This window comes from Vidua macroura, chromosome 8 (genome assembly GCF_024509145.1).
Source record: "Vidua macroura isolate BioBank_ID:100142 chromosome 8, ASM2450914v1, whole genome shotgun sequence".
Classification (NCBI taxonomy): domain Eukaryota; kingdom Metazoa; phylum Chordata; class Aves; order Passeriformes; family Viduidae; genus Vidua; species Vidua macroura.
The window spans coordinates 28,848,242-28,870,274 of NC_071578.1; the positions used below are offsets into that span (position 1 = coordinate 28,848,242).

Here is a 22,033-nt window from a genome sequence, read left to right on the forward strand (position 1 = left end):
GACTCACTCAGAGATGTGATCAAACCCAACACAAACCCCAGATTTCTTTGCACAAAAAAATTCATCTTTTTTCTGGGCTCAGAGTCATTCCAGCAAAAAGATATAGCTGTAAAATCCTCTAGAGACCTCATAACCAGAACAGAGAGATGCAGAGTGTTTGTTGTAGTTCTTCCTGCATTTGTGAGGCATTTAAAGACTGAAATGATAGCTATGCCACAAACCAGACACATTAGATAGTTACACCAGGGTGAACAACCACTTGGCTCCAAACAGGATCCAAGATGTGCAATTCCCATAGGAACAGAAATGAGTCATGAGAACAGCAAAAGGACTAATTTAATAGGAAAGAGGGAAATATTTGAAGTTTGGTTTAATAACACGTAAGGAGGCAGCTACAAGGCTACAAACAGCTGAAAAACTAATTCACTAATGAAGAAAAAATGTTTAGGGTGATTTATTTCATTGAACTAGAGCTACACATGGGGGAAAGAATGAAAACAATGTGTCAGGTTTGCACACTTCTGGTACTCATTTGGATAACTCCTTTCAGTGTGCATAACAGAGCAAATGGGAACTCCCCTTAATAAAATAAAAACAAAACAATTTTTTTTTAAAAAGACAAAAACAAAGAGTAAATGCTACAAAGTTCTACATCATTCACAGCTGTACAACTCAAGAATCCTGCACTCTGGAGAGTAAAAGGTTTACAGCAGCCATGAGGTACCATCACTCTCATTCAGGCTGATGTCCTTGCCAGCTGTTTTAGGATGCCTTTAATCTTTCATTTTACTGCTCCTTTTACACTAGAAGTACTGGAGTACTGGAGTAAGGTGCTCTAATTTATGCATTCTTTGGATTCAGGAGATACTGAAATCATTAAGATGAGCAACCATTTTTGTGTGATGAGCATTTACATTTTCAGTCTTGTGTGTGCTGAGCTGATCTTACTCTACACAGAAAGTTTTGGGGTGTGCTTTTTCATTTTCACCAAGACTAATTGCTCTGCTAGGCAATGCAGGTTTTCTGATTGTCACCAGGCAACACAGGGCTTACAATTTAATAACTATAGTTTGGATCCTACCCTCATTAAAAATCAATCACAAAATATCCATTAACTTCAAAAGCAGCAGGAACAAGCCTTAATTTTCCATCTGTGCTGAGTACATTAAAATTATTTCAGGCCTTAGCCAAAATTCTGAATAATTGCAGGCACCTTTATTTTGTATAATTTACATCCTGTAAAATAATGAAAATTAAATTCCCTCTGTGTCTACTATTCGAATATATGTCTCTCACCCTCCTTTATAGACTCTCTTTGACAGAATTATCCTTTTCTCCATGACAGAGATGGCAAAGATGCAATAAGTAACATGTAAATTTGAGGCTTGTGGATATAACAAAAAAAAAGAAAGAAAAAAAAGAAAAAAAAAAAAAAAAACACCTAAACCCACCTAATTATCATAACAGAGCTCCTACCAGACTTCAAGGGGAAAATAAATTTGCATGAGCACTGTGCTGTTTAAAAAACAGACCAGGACATGTGAATTTTTGAATTATGCACAACATCACATTTAAACCTGCATAAAATTCAAATAAAACCACATAATTTTAAAAGCTGGGGAAGATGTTTGAAGATAACCTAAGCAAATCCCCACCACATTTCCTCTGTGAAACCCAGAAAGGAGCATTACATTTTGTAACTTGCAAATCTCACTCCAGCCCAGCTCTGGTCACACAGACCCCATCCCCAGGCTGTTTATGTGTTTATGCCCACAAACATGTGCACACCCTGCTGGCATTAGCCTGCCAGGGTGAGTCCTGCCCATCAACCTCGCAGTATTTTGTGGGATGAAACTCCTTTTCCAGAGTCACCTGCAGTCTGTCCTGGCCCAACACTCCTCCCCTGTGTCCAGTCCCGGAGCAGTGAGGGTGACCTAGGTGGTTAACAGCTCATCAGTGGCAGTCTCAGTTCCCTGGCAGGGCACTGATTCAGCCTGTCCAGAGTTACAGCAGAAATACAGAACACAGGAAAAAGGTTATAAGAAAATAACAGAAGGCTCCTTTCTGAGACCTTCCCAAATGGCAAAAAAACCATGAGATCCAAACACCTCAACACGGGGCTGCGGGTGGATGCTTCAAAAGCACACCTATGACTCCTTATAAAGCAGTGCAGGCAACAGGCTTTAGGGTGAACATGAAGTGCACACCTGCAACAAAAGAAAAATCCACCTTAAAGAGCCCAGGGGCACTCCCTGGACAGTCCCTGTGTGCTGGAATGGGAAATCCATTGGGAAGTCCAGACAGAGAGCCAGTGTAGCAGTGCCTGTCTCATTAGTCCCAGCCAGCACTTGTTATTCTTACTACAAGCAGCTCTCATACTCAGCTGTCCTTACTGGGGTTGCAGCAAGAGCTGCACTTATCATCTTCCTCCTTTATCCTCTCCCCATCCCTCCTTTTGCTGTTTTTTCTTTAATTGCATTGCAACCTAAAAGCTTGCACAGAGACTTTTCCATGCCTTGGTACAAGAGGTATCACTGGAACCATAAACACCAGAATTTTAATACCAATGTCTCTGAAGAAATTGTTCTTAGGAGCTGGTCAAACATTTCCTAACTTTCTCCCTGCTCACCTGTGCAGGTGAGGAAATGCAGCCTCTCAGGCTCTGCCACAGCCATGCAGGTCTGCACGGGGCCATCATCACTTCTGCAGCTTCCCTGCTGCCTCCCACTCATCTCTGAGTTGTAGCTGTTCAGCAGAAAACCTGGAAACCACAGGAGTTCCACCTGAGCTGCACTCCCAAAATATACTTGCCTTTCAAACTTAAATACTGAAAGCCTTGCTAGAGCTTGGCCTCCCCCCCAGGGAAGCACAGAAACCTCAATATCCCAAGATCCAGGGCAGCCCTGGGCTAACAGCATTTCCACTTCTCCTGCAGAATAATCATAGGTCTTACAGCAACCTACAGCCTCTCCCAAAAATAGAGTTATAGAATCACAGAATAGGGACCAGCCCTGGGACCAAATAAGTCCTGACAAATGAAACCACTTAATTCCCAATTTATTTGGGGAATGGTAAAAGGGGGAACGTTCAGGAATTTTTCTTTGGCAGAAAACTTCACCCCAAACTGTAGTTCTGAATTCCACACTGATTTGACATGCAGTCTTTGCTGAAGCATTGACCTTCCCTCTGCCAAGAGGTGCTTTGTTTCAGCCTCCTCTCTCTGTAACAGGCATCTGAGAAAAGCACCAGGCTCTGCCCAGGTAACTGCACACAGCCTGCAGCCCACTTCAGTTTTGCTGATTGCCTTTGAGAAGGCAATTGGCAGAAGCAGCTGTAATCATGTGTATTGTTCCATACTGGCTTTTCTAGTCTCTGGTAAAAAAAAAAAAAAGCAATTCCTTTATGTGTTCCCATGACCTGCTTATAACTTTTATCTACCTTCTATCAGGGTGCAGATTATATTGCACTTGTATCCAAACCCAGCTACACACAATGACCAGAGCAGTATTCAGTGTAATCACTGGCAGTAGTATTAGAAATTCATGCTTTGGAAAAAAAAGTCTTTTCTTCCATGTAGATGGCATTTCATCTACTAAATTGACGCTGATGTTCATAAATCATACATGATAAGCACCTCTTGAGGTTGAAGCCCTTGCTTCACAGGTCAGGTACAGCTTAGCCAAAGACACTACTCCCTTATCCTTCTGGCTGCAAATCTCTGCAAGTCTACTCTTCCATTACCCTCAAATCCCACCAAACTTTCCTTTATTGTTTCAGTGGTTACCATAAAATGAAAGTGCCCCCTCAAAGAAACAATACATACTTCTAAGTCATAATTCTGTGGATTGTTGCTCTGACATGGCCTGGTTTGTTCTTCTCTGTCACACATCTGTTTATGAGAATCCCTTGTTAGATATCCTAAACTTAGATTATTCTGCTTAAGAGGAGCTGAACTGAAAACTCTTTCTTATTTCAGCAGTCTCTAATCCATATTTAGACAAGTTCAAATGATCTGGTTTTTAGGTGCCTCACAGATTTCTTAAAAACCTCTGTAGAGTTCAGAGGTATTTAGACCTTTAATCCCCAATGAGACTAAAAGCAGAGCAATTAAGTTAAAGCAGAAGTAACAACAGGATGCACTAGAAACAATCAACCTTGATCCTTTATTTGAGACAGAAATAAATCCTTCTCTCCTGTCCTTCCCCTACACATCTGAAATATGGTGAGAGGTGTATAGGGACACCCCTGCAGCAGTGTGTCCCTTCCCTCTCCTCCTAAAGAGCAGAGAGCTTTTAGTTTGACTTAGGGACTAGGCAGGTGTCGTGCCCCAAAGCATTGCTAATTTTACCAGCAGCCCAGCAGAACCAGTGGAAGACAGTGAAACTTGGGTTTTGTGGTGCTGGCAGATGTGTTTTACCCAAATCTAGCTACAATTGCTGCCTGCTGCCAACACTGACTGCTTAACCTTTGCGTGTTCCACAGCAGAGAGGGCAGAAAACAAGGCAGGGCATCATGCCCTGCCTGGCAGCAGTGTCACAGCCTGTTGCTGACTGTCACCTGCTGTGGCCCTGCCAAGGCAGCACAGGGAGGGGGCAGCTGGTGGTGACCATCAGGAGGGGTCACCAGACACAGCAATCCTCAAACTGGAGCTGGGAACTCCAGCACAGGTAAGTGGAAGTGCCCTGGCACAGCTGGATGGTGGGAGCATTGGTTCTAGGACTGTTGAAATAAATAAAGTGTGTGGAATAAATAAAGTGTGTGTGTGAGGCCAGAGACCACATGTCGATGCTTGTTTATGTTTGAAGTTCCTTATTTGAGAGTAAAGTCACCTACTTTTTTTTTTTTGTAATGTAATCAAACTGAAACATGGCCAGAATTGAGATTTGATGATTGTGCTTGCACAGCACTTAGAATGGTAAATCCAGGCATCTTTATTTAATAGATTTAGCCCTTTTGGATAGCAGACTTTCTAAGGAGCTACTGTGGTGTTAAACAAGAATAAGTAGCACAGTGAAAAATGGTTTCGTACCAGGCAGACTAAAAAGGCCAAACAGTTGAAGTGGACAGGAGAACTGTGCTGTGGTTGCTGTTTTATTCATGCACACTCCACTCTGGTTCCTATCTTTAAAGTCTTTGTGTCTTTCACCATGTTCCTTTCAAAATTAGCCAGTTACTTATTACCTACCCATACACAAGCACCTCATCAGCACAGCCACTGGGTAGGTCTGACTGTCTGACACCACACTCAGGAAGATCCTCTTTACAAGTCCATGGGATTCTTTCCTCACATAAGGAATGCCAGAAGAAGAGAAGGCAGGCTTCCTAATTAGAAACACTTCCTGAGATGCCGTGTTTCAATTGCACATACAAGCATTGGAAGGCAAAAGCACTTTGTTGTCCAAGCTAATTAAATGCTTTTTCATTCTGCTAAACCCTCCTTTGAGTGCACAAATTAAGATCATTTACAATGTTGCCTCCTAAAAGCTGCGGAGAAAACAACCAGTTAATGTCACACAAAGCAGCAAAGTGCCATTGGATGGCAGCTGTCACTGCTGTCCCTCTCCTGACTGCAAACAAACCTTGAGCCACAGAGCTCTAGCTGTCAACCAGCTGTGCCCTGATCCACTGAGCATCCCTGGGATGGACTGCTGCTGCTGCTTCAGACCCTCCAAAGGGAGCCAGAAACTCTGCCACAGGGCACCAAGGCTGTCGTGCACATCAAGACAAACAGCAGAGACCTGGCTCACCTGACAAAAACTATGTGCATAGAAAAGCAGAGCCAAACCAGCACCTGAACGTGGGAAATTTGCAAAGCAGTGCCCCTAGATTTAGTAAGGACTAAATCTTATCCTCAGGACACACCTTCACTGGTCAGCTGGGTGAGCTGAAACCCCATTTTTAGCCATTTGCATTGGCCATGATGGATGAGAGTAGAAACTGTGACTTCCAGTACTTACCAGAGCTGAGTTACTTCATCACCAGCTGAGTTACTTCATCACCAGCTGAGTTACTTCATCACCAGCTGAGTTACTTCATCACCAGCTGAGTTACCTGCCATCAGGACTTGGCTAATGCCAGACCTAGCACACGGTGCCCTCCCAGCACCAGAACAAGCACAGCTGCCACAGCACCCAGAATCTAAACTGTACATAAATGGATAGGTGCCCTTGCTATAATCAGATGTGAAGGTTCCCATTCCCATTGCTCAGAGAATGCAGCTCTGAGAAAAAGAGGCAATTCAGCACTGAGGAAAAGAAAAGAAGTGGAGAAGTATTTTTGAAACTTGGCACAGAGGAGCTGAAGTTTCTAAACTAAGGATGTTCTTTCCGCTTCAGATGTAAGAGGTTTAAAGAATGATAAAATTTGCATTCTTATCTTTATCCCTTTCACTTTCTCCAAACAGTCCTAGATGTATAAATATAGAACACACTGCCAACAAGAGCCAGGAGTCTGAATATTTTATGCAGAAGGCAGCAAATGAATTAGCCTTTCCTACAGTTAATCAGAAGTGAAAGGTGCTGTGTTATCCCAAGTCTTACCGTGGTTGGAATCTCACGACTGCTTCCTGGCATTTCAAAGCCACATTCTGTGCATAGTTATTAGCTGAGGATCCAGCCTTCCCCTGCCACTCTGAGAGGCCTGGCAATGCACACTCCAGCTCCTGCACAAAGAGAAACAAAAAGAAAAGCTGAATGCGCCCGGTCAGTACCAATCCAAGCTTGGCTAAATATTTTGCTTCAGGAAAGAAATGCTCCATGAGACCAGATGCTGGTTGAGGATCTTCGTTATTTTTTGGTAATAATCTGGAAACAACTGAAGAACACAGGAGATAAAAGGTTCTAAACAAAGAAGCGTGTTATTTCACTGGAAAACAGTTTCTGACACCAAAGCAGACTGTAACATTTCTGTTTATTACTTAAATAACAGATTTCAGCTTCAGTGCTAAGAGGTTCTATACAAAGAATTAATTTGAAATTATTTACTCACATGTCAGTAAGATTTTATTACTTGGGTATCATCAAAAAAATCTGGCTGACAAAGGCAAGTGCAGTTCACTTAAATTAGATATGTAAAATTTAACCATTTGCCTCTTTTCCTAGCATATGTGTAGCTTTATGAATAGAGTATTACTCTGGGAGGAGGGAAAGGCAGTTAGGGGGAAAAAAGTCACATCACCCAATCTGCTGCACAGAAAATAAAAAAGGCAATTTAGTCCAAAAAACTGAGTAAAAGAACAGGAATGAGAAAAGTATCCATTCAACTCCAAGTTTTTGAAAACCAGTTATAGGGCTATGAAAAGATGTGTTTGGCACATCTTAATTTCCTTACCTATGAAATGGGTTGTAATATTTCCTTTGTATTGCAATGAAATAAGTTAGTTAAGATCTTTGAAAATGTGGTAATCAAAGTGGGACTTTTTTTCTACCTCTTTTTTAGCTTTTGTAATCAAATATTTTAGTCTAATAGTTTAAAAAGTAGAATACAATGCGCTCTGCAAAGCAACAGAGCTCCCTTCCCTGCTAAAGCAATGTACCTGACTTTGCTCCAGTTTCAAAGATTGATTGGATGCATGGAAGTCAAAAGTTTGGGTAGGACTCTTCAGATGGGAATTTGCAGGGCAGAGAGAACATGGCAATTCCAGGTGCTTTCTGCTTGATGAAGGGGAAAGCTGAGGACAAGAGCAAGTGCTGGCAATAAGCCCTTGCTTGCAGGCTTGATGTTAGAGGAGTTGGGTGGCTTTGGGTTGTCTCTGTATTTTTTTTTTTCTCTTTTATGTCTTTGTTGCTGCTCAGAAATCATGTCATTAGGGTGCTAACAAGTAACACTAGGGAAACACCCTTGATGGAATCTCTGTTTCTAAAGAGCAGTGAAATCCTGATGTGTCACAGGCACCTACTGGAGAGCCCCATCTTCTACTGCATTTTTGTTTATTTTTCACTGAAGAGGGTGACTTCTACAGTGAAATTGCATCATAATAAACATAAACAGAGTATACCCAGAGACCAAAGCAAAACTTCCAGACTGCCTGATGTGCTCATGTGTTTTTGCAGCTGATGTGTCAATATCAGCTCCAGCTTTTTGATTACTGTGCACTTAAAATCATAATTTTAATGTCAAGTTATTGGAAGTTCTTTGACATACAAGCAATTTGTACACTTCATTTATACTCAAAATACAAAACTTTACTCAGTGGTTTTCAGCATTGTCATTCTTAGTCACTGATTGTCAAGCCATCATTTTTATAGCCATTTACCTTGATAATAAGACTTGAAAGCTGAACTTTTACTGTCTCTGCCTATTAGCTAGGATGTTTGGTGTCCTTTGGTGTCCTGGGATCTGTCCCAGTATCAATAGGGAATTTGAGGATGACTCATTCAAGAATCCATACTCGTGACTGTGCACCAAAGGTGAGTGACAAGAGAAAGGATTGGGCAAGGAAAGCAGACTTTCTGTTCCTCACCATCTGTTCTCACACTGAGTCCCTGGAGTATGTTCTGGGCATATGCTTCCTCACCACTTGAAGTCAAATAAATCCTAATTACTTGATTTCCTATAGATAAGTGTTGCAGAATTGCTAAAGAAGCTGTTGGAACCATGGGAATGGTGAAACCAAATAGCTGGAATACAGTGGTGCAGTTGCATTCCAGCAGCCTCCTCTCTTCCCATACTCTGTTTGGAAAGGTTACAGCTGCCTCCAGAGCCAGCTCCTGCCCCCAGGAAATAACTGCAGGCAACATGCAAAGCACAGCTTTACTCTGGTGACATTTTGCCATCTGATAAGTGGTCAAGTGAAGTCACCTGATGCTGCTCTTTTATTACACTTGGGTTTTTCAATCATCAGTGTAAATCTAATAACCTTTTCTTCATGAAGACCAAAGGCACATGACCACAGGGCTACACTTATGCCAAAAATATCAGAGGCACAGGAATCACACTTAGCTGAGAGCTTTGTGAAGCTCAAAAATCCCATCTTTCCTCTACTTGATTACAGCTGTCTGTTCCCTCTCAGTAAACGTTCTACAATGGAAACCCCTTGGATTCTCACAACTAGAAAGGCACACAAAAATGGTTTCCATCCAAAGAGACTTTAATCCTTCCAACACATGCAGCAAACTTAGTCATCTCCCAATAGCCTCTTCTAATTTTAAAGGGACAATCCTCTGTAAAAGAAACTTATGGGCTTATAACACATAAGAGGGAGTAACCAAGAGTTCCTTGGCTTAACAGAGCAACACCTTTAACAGAGATTCTGTCACTGCTCTGGTGTCATTCCTTCTCATGCCACAGAGAAGTCAGGCTGGGGAAGTGAGGAGATTACTGAAAAAGCACTGCTAATAATCTCAGGAAAACAAGGATGAACAGTTCAATCATGATGTGCAGCGCATGCTGCTTTTCTTTCATAAACGCGTGTGCTCAGAAAGTGCTGTTTGTCAGCTGCTGGGGAGCTTGTCCCATCACTTATCCCATCCAGTGGCTTGGTGGCAAGGGGTTTCACCAAGGAAGGTTCATGCAGTTAGAGTGTTTCATCACTTCTGTCTTTCCTAATTCAAGCCCTTGAGCCATGTCAAAATTATCTGCCTGGCACCGCTTTTCCTTCCAGAGGCTGCATACTTAGGTCGTGCTGGTGTTTCATGGCAGTCTAATTATATACTCAAAAAGTTTCCCATTAAATAATTTCACCATTTCCAGTTAACCCCTTGGGGCCATGTAAAATGCCCCAGAGCAGCAAATCTGTGCTGTGCTGGCTTTTGTTGGGTGAGAGGTACAGGCAGGAAACAAACAGGGGGCTCAGAAGAGGCTGAAAAAGCAGTAGATGTCCTCTGAGACAGACCTTGCCCCTTTTATAGCTTCTTCATGACTCTTCTTCCTTATCTGCCTCCACTTGCTCTTCACAGGGCAAAATTCCCATCATTTTTTCTGCTCAGCTGATAAACATGCTCACCTCATCTCCCTGCAGGTTAAATAATATTTCCTAGTAATGCAGTACAGTCACAAAAAAAAACTCCCAGTTATTGCTTTATTTCTGGATCAGCTCTAGAACAGGTAGGAATTTTAGGGCAAGAGTTTGACATTGATATTCTGAAAGAGACTGTGATAATACCATTTGCCATTTGGTTTTAATTTTTCTTCAGGGATTCAAAAAGGACCGTTCTCACTTAGAAGGTAAGACATTCTGTCTAAAATTATGAAACTTGGTCCAAAATAATTCCTAGTCTATGACAGGCTTGAGGTACTTCAGAAAGAGATCTGCAAATTTCTATCCACAAACAAGAAGGGAGGAGAGACAAAAAGTAGCCAAATACATTATACAGCAAAGAGATGGAAATACAGACATCTGTATTTGTATGCACAATTTTATGCAAATACAGACATCTGTATTTGCAGATGTCAGGCCTTGTGCCTACTGCAGACCAACAAATCTACCAATATTAACTATCTTGAATATGAGAATATTTCCAGCTGAGGGGTTAAATCTGCACCAGAGCTCTACCCCTTACACTGCATATCCAACACAACTTGGGAAGCACCAGGGAAGAACAGAGGCATTTTCAGCAGCTACTGAGAGGTGGAATTCTAGAGTCAACAGAGCAAATGTACCTCCAGAGACAGCAGCAGGAATTTCCTCATTTCTAGTCCTCCTTAGTACCTTTTACAAAATTTACAGTTCTGCTCCCCCCAGCTCAACCTAGGAAGATGGTGGTACTGCACTGCTATGGTCTGACTGCTTAAATATGAGAAAAACAGATTTTAAGATGAAAGAAAACTATTAAATCCCTCTATTTGAAACCAAAATACCAGTAAAAGATCACTGATCAAATAAACAAAACAGAAACTGTCTAAATAAATATTTGCACACCTTCAGCTATGCTCTCCACTCACTTCTGAAAGCAGTTGCAGCACAACCCTCTCTGCAATTCCCCAGCAGAAAGAAACTGTTATTGCAGGAGTGTTGCAGACTGCAGGTCCCTGGAAGTCAGGGTAGATTACTGTAGGGTCTCAAATCACACCATGAATTACCAGGGAGCCCCTCTTTGCATTTCAAAAGTTGCTTAGACATTGTGCCACAAGCCTCCCCCTGGTAAGTTTAATTCTTTACCTGACTTTCCTCATGGCTTTTTCCATTTTCTAGCTTTGCAATGGGCTTAGGTTTCCTCAGCTTTAAGTTGCCCATTTCAGGCTTTAGAGCACAGTCAGTTAAAACCTGCTGCTTGTGCTGCTGGGTGTCTTGCAAAGGCAGCTGCCTTTCCTCTAAGACAGCAGAGTTGTCCGGGTAATTTTCTTTGTTATCATCGTCTCTGTAAGAAAATAAAATTGAAAGGCATCAGGCAGGATTTCAGACACCTGTCAAAACATTATGAAGGAAGAAGAGCAACAAGTTCTTAGTTATTTATGGCATATTGCTTTTACTAAATTTAGTGGTCTACACATCAGTTATGGATCTAAACTATTGTTAGCATTATTACACACTCAGCTGTGGAGCTACTTGAATGTTAGCTTTAGAGGCACTCTTGGGCTTCAGACCTACAGCTCACATTCCCCAAATAAAATCTGAAACTGTCTTTTCCATGCAGAAGACTTTTCCCCACCCAATGATTCACAGTAAGATATAACCTCACAAAAATATCATCACAGACAGTAATTCCTCTCTAGAACATACTTCCCTTCTGATGGTTTCTGGCTTTGAGGGCCATTGCACAAAGGGCAGGAGGAAGCCACTCAAAGTAAGGTCTGAACAGCCAGAGATGTGTTTGGAGAAAACATCCTCCTGTGTAAGAGCACACCTGGTGGCCTAAACAGACAGCATTACTCATGGATGCTTCATCTGGGACCTGGGACAGAATTTTCAATCCACACCCAGACTACAATGTGCAAGCCCTGTCCACGGAGACCCTGCTAGTGTCACCCACACCCAGCCACTCCAGCCTTAGCCTGCTCTCACGCCTTCCACGGGGAGCACCTCCGTGGCACCACCAAGTTACCGCAGTGCAGGAGGCAAGGCTGCCTCAGGAGCTGGCAGTGGCTTTGCTGCTCCAAAATCCCTGGCTGGAGCCTGGTTTTCAGGTGGGATTTCAGATGTTAGCTCCAGCTGGTAGCAGCACCCTAATGGTTAGCTGGGAGATGACCTCTCTCCTGGTGTGAAACTTCCATGGCTGAGGGAGTCAAGGGCTATTGAATTAGATCCCCTGAGATTTCTTTCCTTTTTTCCAGAAAGCATAACTTGCTACTTCAATGTTTTCTCCTAAGGATTTTGAGCTGCCAAACTCACTTTCCATCTGTGGCCCATCAGCATCCAGATGGATGCTTGCAGGGTGCCTGTGGAGTTGAACATCATTGCTGCCCATGCCTCCTGCAAGTGTGCTCCAAGGCAGTTGTTATAGTTACAGCTTTATAGCCCACAGGCACTCCAACAATGTGCACAAGTGTTTTTAAGGTATCCTCTAATTTTAAGATCTTCCTGAAAGGTCAAGTTGCATACCCTAGCAATCCATATGTACTAACACAGCCAGGAGAGAGGCAAGCCTCAAGAATACTTCAGTTAAATTCCAATTTAAAGGGTTTTTTTTCCAGATACACTCAGCAATGAGCATATCCTTGCACAGTTGCAAAGCTCTGTTTACTACTGCTTTGCACCAGCTGCTGTACAGTAAAATTCAGTGCATAAGCACCACAGCTGCATCTCAATGACAGGAGTAGGATGTGAAGTTAAGAATACAGACTATAACATATTTACATATATAATAACAACAGTAAATAATCTTCATATCGATCACGCAAAAGTGCATGAGATAAATATGTATTTCCCAGAAATACTAAGAGCTTTTGCAGGTAATACCCCAGAAATTCTGCTTTCCCTTGAGAATAAAGGTTTCTTTCCAATGGTTGAACAGAAGCAGTCACAGCTTCACTTGCTGCCAATGGATTTCAGACAAAGTTTACAGGGGAGTACCTGGGACTGGAACTGCCTGCTTGATCTTCATGCACAGAGTCTGAAAACCCGTCACACCTTGAAAATGAATACAAGATAATTAGTGGCTTTCTGCCAACTGCAGAAACAGCTTTTAATAACATTACAGTACAGCTCAAACTATAAACACATTTCTTCTTCTCCTCATGCTTTAGTTAGGGTCATTTAATGCCATAGCTGCTCCATGATAGTCCAAATCTCAGAGGAAGAAGATGATTTGAGATGTTAAGAGTGCACAATTTGGTATATCATTTTCAGAAAAATGGAAATAATTACAAGGAATTCAGATGTTACCATAGAAATCACAGGAAAATTACAAGAAATTCTGTATTCTAATTGTTTATAGCATACTTCACATTAACCTCAAAAATAATTAGACATAACTAAGGATGTTTTTCTCACAAACTCACAAAAATATTAATGATGATAGTGCAGTCACCCTTTATGCCACAGGAAAAAGAATCCCCAACTAAATTATGAAGTGAGAGTTAGTCTCAAAAAGTGAACTAGCAGCATTTTTTAAGATGCCTGAACAATCCTAATCAATTACTTCCTTTAAATTACAAACAAAAGAATTGTCCTAAGGCAAAAGAGAAGTCTGGATAAATATGTTAAACCACAAGCACTGAGAGCTGAAAATGACACTGTGGCTGCATGGCTGAACTCTGCAGGGTGATTTAACCTGCAAAGCCCATGAGCAGTCTTTCTTCAGATAAACATGCATCCATAAGCATGCACTTCTAAACTATGCAAACACCGAGCCTGGTATTGCTGGGGTAAAGTCGGGGCCCTCTCCTCACCCTCTGATCATACTCACAGGGCACAGACACTAAGGAGGCCTGGATCCCTTGAAGTTTTCTGGCAGAGGAATCTCTTCATTATGGGGAAGCAGCCTGTACTTTTGCTGACTTGTTAAATTTTGAGAACTGCCCCACATAGAAGAGAATACATTAAGTGACACATTCATAGCTCTGCATTGCAATTTGATGGCAAGGGCTTAATATATTCCTCTTCCCCACCAGTCTTCTGCTGGTGTCTATATCAAAAGTCAGATTGCAGCAGAAAATATTTAAAGGGCCACTCGAGTGTTTACACTTCCTGAATACATCAGCATATGCATGAAAGCATTTGCTGCTCACAACTGGAGCAGAGAACTACAGTGGCAGATCACCCTAATCACACAATATTCCTGCAATGAGTGCAGCTTTCCCCACATGGCAAAGTGGGATGATGGATGGAAGACAGGGCTTGATGTGCAAAATGGAAAAATTCACTGTAGAAATGTGATTGCCTCCGGATGCCAGTCACACCTTCCCCTCTGGCCAATACCTGACTGCCTCACAAGAAACAGCAAGGGGGGGCACAGGCCACACTGGGGGGTTGAATAAGGAAGCCCAGTGTGAAAGGAACCAGGAACCTGGCTGTAGAACTAGAAGGAATATTTTAGAGGGACGAAACAACAGAAAGAAAATGCATTGTGAGGAGACAGTGCCAAGGTCAGAGCTGGATGGACAGAGCTCCCAGCACAGACACAGGAGAAGGTGCCATCAGGTGGGGTGTGCACCATGGGACAAACCACAGCCAGCAAAGTCCAGGGATCCCTAAAGGGACAAACTCTCTCTCCTGGGTGTGCCTCAGAGAGAGGAGGTGGGAGGAAGCAGCTCTGCCACCAGTTTTGCTCCCCCTTCTCTCACCAGTCACCTCACTTGGCAGCCTTCAGTCCTGAAAGACCACCTTGGCAAAGGGGACACTCTCTGGAGGGACAATGGATGGCTGAGCACAAGTCCAGTGGCCAAGCCAAGTCCAGTTAAGGAGCACTCTCCTTAACTGGTGGAGCTGAGCTGGCTGTAAGGAGGTGATCTCGAGAAGCAGAGCTCCTAACTCAGCACCCAGCAGCTGATAGAAGTCATAAAACAAGACACAACTTATAAACAACATAATTGAGTGTGACAAAATGTATTTGAGTAACTGGATGGCAGCAGATAGCAAAGATAAGCAATAATGAGGCAGAGAATATAATGACCATCATGAAATTCAAAAGATCCTGAAGAAGTTCAGAAACAACATACTAAAATTTCCAACAGAAATTTTTGTCTGTGCAAGAATAAATAATAACAGGAAGCTGAGAGCTCACCCACACAAGACAGTGTTTGAGGATAGGACCATAGCAGGACCTTTAAAAAGATGAATTTCTGATATAATGCAACTATCCACCATTGAAGCATGGAGTGCTTTTACCTTGATTTCTTAAAGAAATGCACCTGTCTGCACATATCAAAACAAACATGCACGCCTTCCTTTCCTTTCACCAACTTGCAAATCTTGCTGTCTAGCTTTAGCTGTATTTAATAGATTGGGTGATATTTGAGAGTTTGGTACATTTTTTGATAGTTTGTGGCCATGGAGCAGAGAGACTTCCCACAACCAAAAAACTGCAGCAGCATCTTCCTCACTCCTAAACCACCAGAGAATATGCCACAACAGCTTCAGGTCAGAAATCCTAATGGGTTGAGGCTTACATTGGGTAGGAGCTGTATTTTAACAAAACCAGTGATGTGAATCCTCTCCCTTCAGTGCCCAATCCAGCTACTGACTGATGGATATCTCTTAAATGTACATCCATTATTGATCTTATGGCATGGGCCAGTCAGGTCAGAGATGGGATCCCAGCCTGGATGGAGTGCTGCTCTGACTCTGGATAGTCTGTGTTTCTTGCAGGGTCTCTGGATTAATGGGACCAGCTTGTTTAACTTTCTACCATTTTCACCTTCCCACAGGAGCCATTTCAGACCAGAGTGAGAACTGCTCCCTTTTGCTCACTTGACCTTTCAGAAGCTCACATGAGCAGCTCCCAAACCAGGCTGCATGCACGGCTTGCTGGGAGCTTGGCACCCCCCGGCGCTCGCCTTGTCTGGAGAAATGTTCCTGAAAGTGCTGTACCACTGGCTTGATACCATTCAGGAAGCCCTGGCTTTGTCACAAATAAAGACAGAAATTGTTAAATGAGGCTGTCTAGATGTGCATGGCAAACTCTCTCTTTCTTCTGCTAAATAAATCTATTTTCATCTGTTTTCAGAGATGGTCAACACAAACAATAAGAGCTGAAATCAGTAAGAATTGTGTATCCTCAGCAGCTCTCAAAAGCAGGTGTTGGGGGACGGCTCCAAATGAGATTTTGGGAAGGCAAGTCTGGAAACCAAGTTTGTTCAATGGGACAATGCTTTTTAGGCATCATTGTTCATTCCCTTTCTTTTCTAAAAACACGTTTGTACCCCTTTGTTTGGAAATATAAGATTAAACAAGAAATCCCACAAACAAGAACCAACAGCAGCTGAAATGAGGGAGATCCAACCCCTCTCCATCTCCCCAAGGGCAGGGCTGGCAGCACACTTGCAGCTTTTATACCCTCCTGGCTTAACATGAAGCCCCACAGAGAAAAGCCATCACCTTCAGGTCCCAGAAACCTCAGGGGGGAGGCAGGCTTAGGGACTGCTCCAGGGGAATCTCTACAGGAAACAATGGATGTACATAGGGACAGAGAAAAGGGAAGGAGAAAAAAATATTTAAAAATATATTCTCGGTAATCTGGCCATTTTTCTGTGAAGGGGGAGCAACCCATAATTTTACAGACCAAAATTCATCACGTAACTAACAGGAACACAGGAAATGAAAACAAACAAGCATGCAAGCAAACAAAAAAACCCTCCATGATTTATTAGCTTCTCTTCAATCTTTCCATATCTGCTCCAGTCACACAAAAAGTGTGACTAAATTAAATATTAACTAAAGCAAGGAAATAAAAGCAAATAAAGCAATATAAGAGAGGGAAATTATTTAGGTCCTTTTGAAATATTACTTTTCCTGTAGAGGTAATGACAACACTCAGAGATGGCTCAGATGATTAAAATTTGGCCTGCTTTCAGAGTGTCCCCTGTCCCCACAGCACTCAGCAAACAGCTCACTGTCCAGCTGGGGTGTTATAGATTATGAGCATTTTACCTCATAAAACTCACCTAATATATAAAAAAATCCATACATCATTTTCCTCCTGAAAAACAGCTTGGCTCCTTACTGCTGCTGAATCTTCCCCAAAAGCTTTTGAAACAATCAAAAGCATGCAAAGTAAAAATGCACAGAACACCAATATTGAAGTGGTTTAGACTAAAATAAGACAAAGACCATTTCATTTGCAATAGTTCCTAGAGGGCTTGCCTTTCTAACTTTCTAATGTCCTCCCTTGTTCTGTCGTCTCTGTAAAACAACAAGAAAAATCAACATATACATCCTTATGATTATGATATATACAAAAGGCCATCTAAGGAGTTTATGGAATGGATAACAAAAGAATGACGTTTTTGGTACTTGACCTGTCTAAATAATGTATAAGGATTTTTCAAAATATTTCCTAATGGCTTTTTTTTTTTTCCAAACAATGCTTGTGGTAAGTACAGACCATGTGTCCTTAGAAAACAGACATGCTTGTGTTTGACAGGATCATCAGTATCAGAAATGAGCAATATTTTGACAGGAGGTTTATCCGACACTGAAAATCATGCACTTAAACATGTGTGATGTGCACCCAGCATATATTCTCCCAAAAAAGGTATTTCACTGCTAAATAGTCACAGAGCACTTAAAGGCAGCTGCTTTATGCAATCCTTCCCATACAGGCAATAATATATTTAGATTACAGAAAACTCAAAATATGTGACAGACAGCTTGGGACTTCTCACATACCACTTACAATTATCCTGTACGGTAACTAAACTCATCATTCCTGTTTAAAAATAAGGACATCTTTAAAGTGTTCACTTACTCTGCTAAAGCTGTCGTGTTGAAGGACTTATCCTGAATGCTGAAACAGAAACAAGAAAACATCAGATAAATCAGCAAGGCAGGCAGGCTCCCTGTATCCTCCTCAGTTGTAGGAACACATGCACAAACATGGCATTGCGAGACACGTCTCTGTGTGCTCGCTCTACATGCACAGCTCTACCTTGGGCTGCTCTGCACATGCTCATAATCAAGAAACCACGGGGATTAGTCCTACAACACTCACAAAGCCCAGCCAGCAGCACCCAGAATTCAGGCAGGGGTGCAGGTAGACTGTGAGGCTCGGATCATCATCTTTTATAGCTGTAACTGTGCTGTTAATAAAGGCTTAGGTTTACAAACAACTATTTGGCATTCTGTCCTTTAAATGTTTGCTCTTCAAACATAGGGGTTTTTTTATTTAAATAGGGTTGCCCAGCTAAGCTGTCTGAAGGTTTTTCTTGTTAAGTGGTCTCTTACATGCTCAGCGCATGGCCAAACCCCAAGGGATTCTGTGAAAAAAAATATCTGGCAGAAAGGACAAGTAAGAAAAGGTTATTAAGCTAACAGCAAGCAGTAGATGAAACCATTCCTGTGAAAGGCATAGGCTGCTGTGCTCCTGCAACAAAATGTTTCTGACCTGATGTAATACATTCAGCAGGGTCAGCTCAGGATATTGCAAACTGCTGGGTTTGAGGCAGCAGTGGAATTCCCCCTCCAACAACACCCCTCAAATCCAGCGAACAACACTCTTGGATCATCCTGGAATCTTACAGCAGCAAAAAAGAAAAAAAAAAAAAATCCGACCAGCAAACAATCTCACTGCTACATAGCAGAGATAGGATTTTGTTGTTGTTGTTGTTGTTTGGGCTGGGGGAGAGAAAGCAAAGCAGACAACGCCTTGTGAGCACTCCTGTTTGTGACAAAGGCATCTCTGAGACGCCAGCATCAAGCCGAGCAGGGATAAAGAGAGGCACCTCCTCCTCCTCCTCCCCGCAGCAGCAGCTTGTGCCTCTGCGTGGTGTTGACACACATTTCCCAGGCAGCAGTGGCAGCCAGGAATCACAGCCCTGACAATGGCTTTTCTTTCACCAGCAGCACTAACAGTGCATCGCATCTTCCCCCCTCCCAGCCTCCCTACCTCTCGCACACTGCCTGCTCTGTGCTTTCTCACATCTGTACATGTACATCAGTGTGCATAATGGCATGAGTTACCTGGGGATCAGGACATCACAGCCAGTCTGCAGGGACCTCTGCCCTTCAGAGAGCAGGTTTTGTTAGAGCAAGATGAACAGAAAAGCTAAATTTAATAGGTAGTAATTAAATCCTGCCTTAAAACGGAAAATTTCCAGTTCTATTGCTCTGACCATACAAATACAAACTTCTTTATTGCTATTCTATTTGCAGGACAGCAACTGAACAAAGGCATTCATCTAGATGGTGTGGGAAGTAAAAGCTTAATTTACATCCTCAATAAGTAGAGTGCCATTAAAAATAAGTGACTATTTTTTAAGGAATATATTCCAGAATGCTTAAGTGAATGCTTGACTCTTATTTGGAATGGTAAGGCTGGGTTCACAGCTAGCACTTCAAGTGTGTCATAGAGGAATCACTACATTTCATCACCAAATCACACTGACAAGCATCACAGCTTGGCTAGAGTAGAATTTAAGGGACTGGGTACCTACATACATCCCACAACAAAGGAAGCTCTTACAAACATGACTTCTCCATTTGTGGGTGCACAAGTCAAGGTCTAATTCTCTGCAAATTCATTCCCCGTGCAAATGCACTTTAGCACTTTGATGTTATTCCTGGGAAGATAACAGGACTGAAGATCAGTTTGTAAGGCAGGGATGCTTTGGACTGAGGCCAGGTTTAAAGCATCATCACTTTTCTATTGTTGTTTGGACTTTGGTGCTGAACAGCAATTGCTGAATCTCCTTTAGGGAAGCACTTTACATTGCAGCTCACTCCCAAACTTCAACTAGTTTTAAAGATAGCACTGATCAGTGTAAGTGGAGAGTCTCTTCCTGTAAGGTTGTGAAAGCATTCAACAAAATGAAATTTCATGTAAAACAGGCATAGTAATAACACATGCAGATAAGTAAAGGCCAGGCAAACTCAGGAGCCTGTTTCAGAGCAATGCCCCTGTCAGATAAATGGAGCCACCCTGCTCCTGGGGAACATAAGAGGAACTACAGTAGAAAGTAATTTGTCTTTAGGGGCAAACACTCATTTCAACAGTGATGTTGGCTTGGGCTCTCTTGGCTGACCCCGCTCCTTCCACCTGCTTCCCATCCATGTGCTCAGGGTGAGACCAGAGCAGGCAAAGAGCCTCTGGCCTCACAAGGGAGAGCCAAAGGTGCTTGAACCTGCATCTCTGCTTCCTTCTAAGTCCCAGGCACAGAGAAAACCTAAAACTGCTGTTAGCTCCTTATTTTCAGTAATGACGTGCAAGCAGTGAGGGTCAGAATGCTGTAGAACATCACTCTTTAGCACACTGAAATTCTCAGTGCCAGATGTATTTCATCACCACATTCAGATGACATGCCAGCTTCTCATCGTCCCGAAGTCTCAATGAAAATAAAGCTACACCTATGTGTGAAGTAAGCTTTGAAATCCCCCATGGAATAACAGATAAACTTTTAAGGACTTTTTACCTTGATTTCATCAGAACACGCATTTCTGAAATTCTGAAAATAAAGGCTTTTAAATCAGTTTTTCCTTTTTTCTTCTGAACAGCTTCAGTGATTCATATTTTTGCAAATCCTATGTCTAGGAAAAGACACTTTCTCTGCAGTAAAGCTTCCCATTTTATACCCAGTTTTGTTCTTCCCCTCCTTTGCCAAGTGTTGCTCTAGCCAACATAAACATCACATGACAGCCCGTAGCTGACAACAAAAATGCCAGAGATCCCCAAAGCAAACATCTACATACATTTTAGAGATACCAAGGTTCAGAAATATGTTGCTATTCTCTTCTGGAAGTTTGACTAATATATTGCCTATTTATGACTGACAAATACATTGGCATAGAAATTCCATTCTTTATTTGGTTTGTACCATCAGGAGAATTACTGCTAGGTCAGCAAGGAGCATGAAACAAGAATCCAGCTTGGTTTTGCATGTAACAGAGACACATATTCAAAATAAATTATATGTTCATAAGCTCAGAACAGCATTAGTTGGCAGTGAGTACCTTACAAAGGCAGTGTAAGTCTGCAAAAGGAGAGAGAGGTAGTGAGGCAAAAGTGGGCAGAAATAGTTCTGGCTTCAGCAGAACAAGAGAGAAAAACAATCAAAATGTCACAAAAAAAAAGGAGGAATAGTGAAGCTCTCCAAGCTGCAGTTGTCTAAAAAGTCACACACTCCCCACGCCCACATCCCTGCAGGCTTTGTGGATCTTTGGGTTCACCTGCAGAACAGAACCTTTGCCTCAATTCCCCAAATTTGCTCATCTCACTAAATGACTGTTTTCTTTTCAGGGCGTTTCTGACTCAGAAAAATGATGAGGCCTTTCAACTCTAACTACAGAATAATGAAGAATTTGTACTGGGAAATAAACTGTATTTTAAAGGGGAAATTACACATTTACAAAGAACTCTAACTCTCTAAGGTTCTGGAAAAGTTAGTATTTTGCAAGTAATATCTACTACCTAATGAAAAACTCAGAGCAAGCCTATAGGGTGTGATTAGCATTTATTGCCAGACTATTTTCTTTATTATTATTTGTTATTCCACAGAGTCCCAAGTGCCTGTGCTGGAATTGCTGCACCAAAGGCAATTATATTTTGCAGTGCAGTCAGGCCATAGAAAGGAGCTTCCCTGGGCACTGTGGAAGGATGTGAGAGTCACAGTGTGACACGAACACTGCAGGATGAGGAGCCCAGGGCAACGCCCTCCAGCTCAGGGAAGAAGTTACTCATGTTCCACTACCCAAATAAAGGGAAACTTGGAATGGTCTCCCCACTACTGTCTCTCTGGATGAAGTCAAGTCATCCCTGCCAGACCTGGCTGAGCTCAGAGACTCATAAAAATACTGAGCAAATTTGTTTTTCTTGGAGCATGTGTGTTCCTGCCAAGAAACAATACCCTGAAGTGCTCCAGCCGTGCTTCGCCTCCCTCTCGAGCTGTACCCACAAGGAGGTGCAGAGTCCCACCTGTGTGCATGCACAGCGTTTGCTGCCACAAACAGAACACCTTCAGCTCCACTGCTCTGAGGAACAGATAAACGTGCTTCCTTGGCACGTCA

General features: G+C 42.3%; 1 protein-coding gene across 1 annotated transcript in view; it reads right to left on the reverse strand.

The window, feature by feature from the left end:
• The window catches only part of FAM13C (family with sequence similarity 13 member C), a 115,166-nt gene that overhangs the window by 29,349 nt on the left and 63,784 nt on the right, over positions 1–22,033 (reverse strand). The window contains exons 7-10 of the mRNA XM_053983531.1: positions 17,784–17,822; positions 12,950–13,006; positions 11,099–11,297; positions 6,540–6,661 (exon numbers count right to left, since the gene is read on the reverse strand). Coding sequence (XP_053839506.1) covers positions 6,540–6,661; positions 11,099–11,297; positions 12,950–13,006; positions 17,784–17,822 — 417 coding nt within the window. The remainder of the gene's footprint in view (positions 1–6,539; positions 6,662–11,098; positions 11,298–12,949; positions 13,007–17,783; positions 17,823–22,033) is intronic.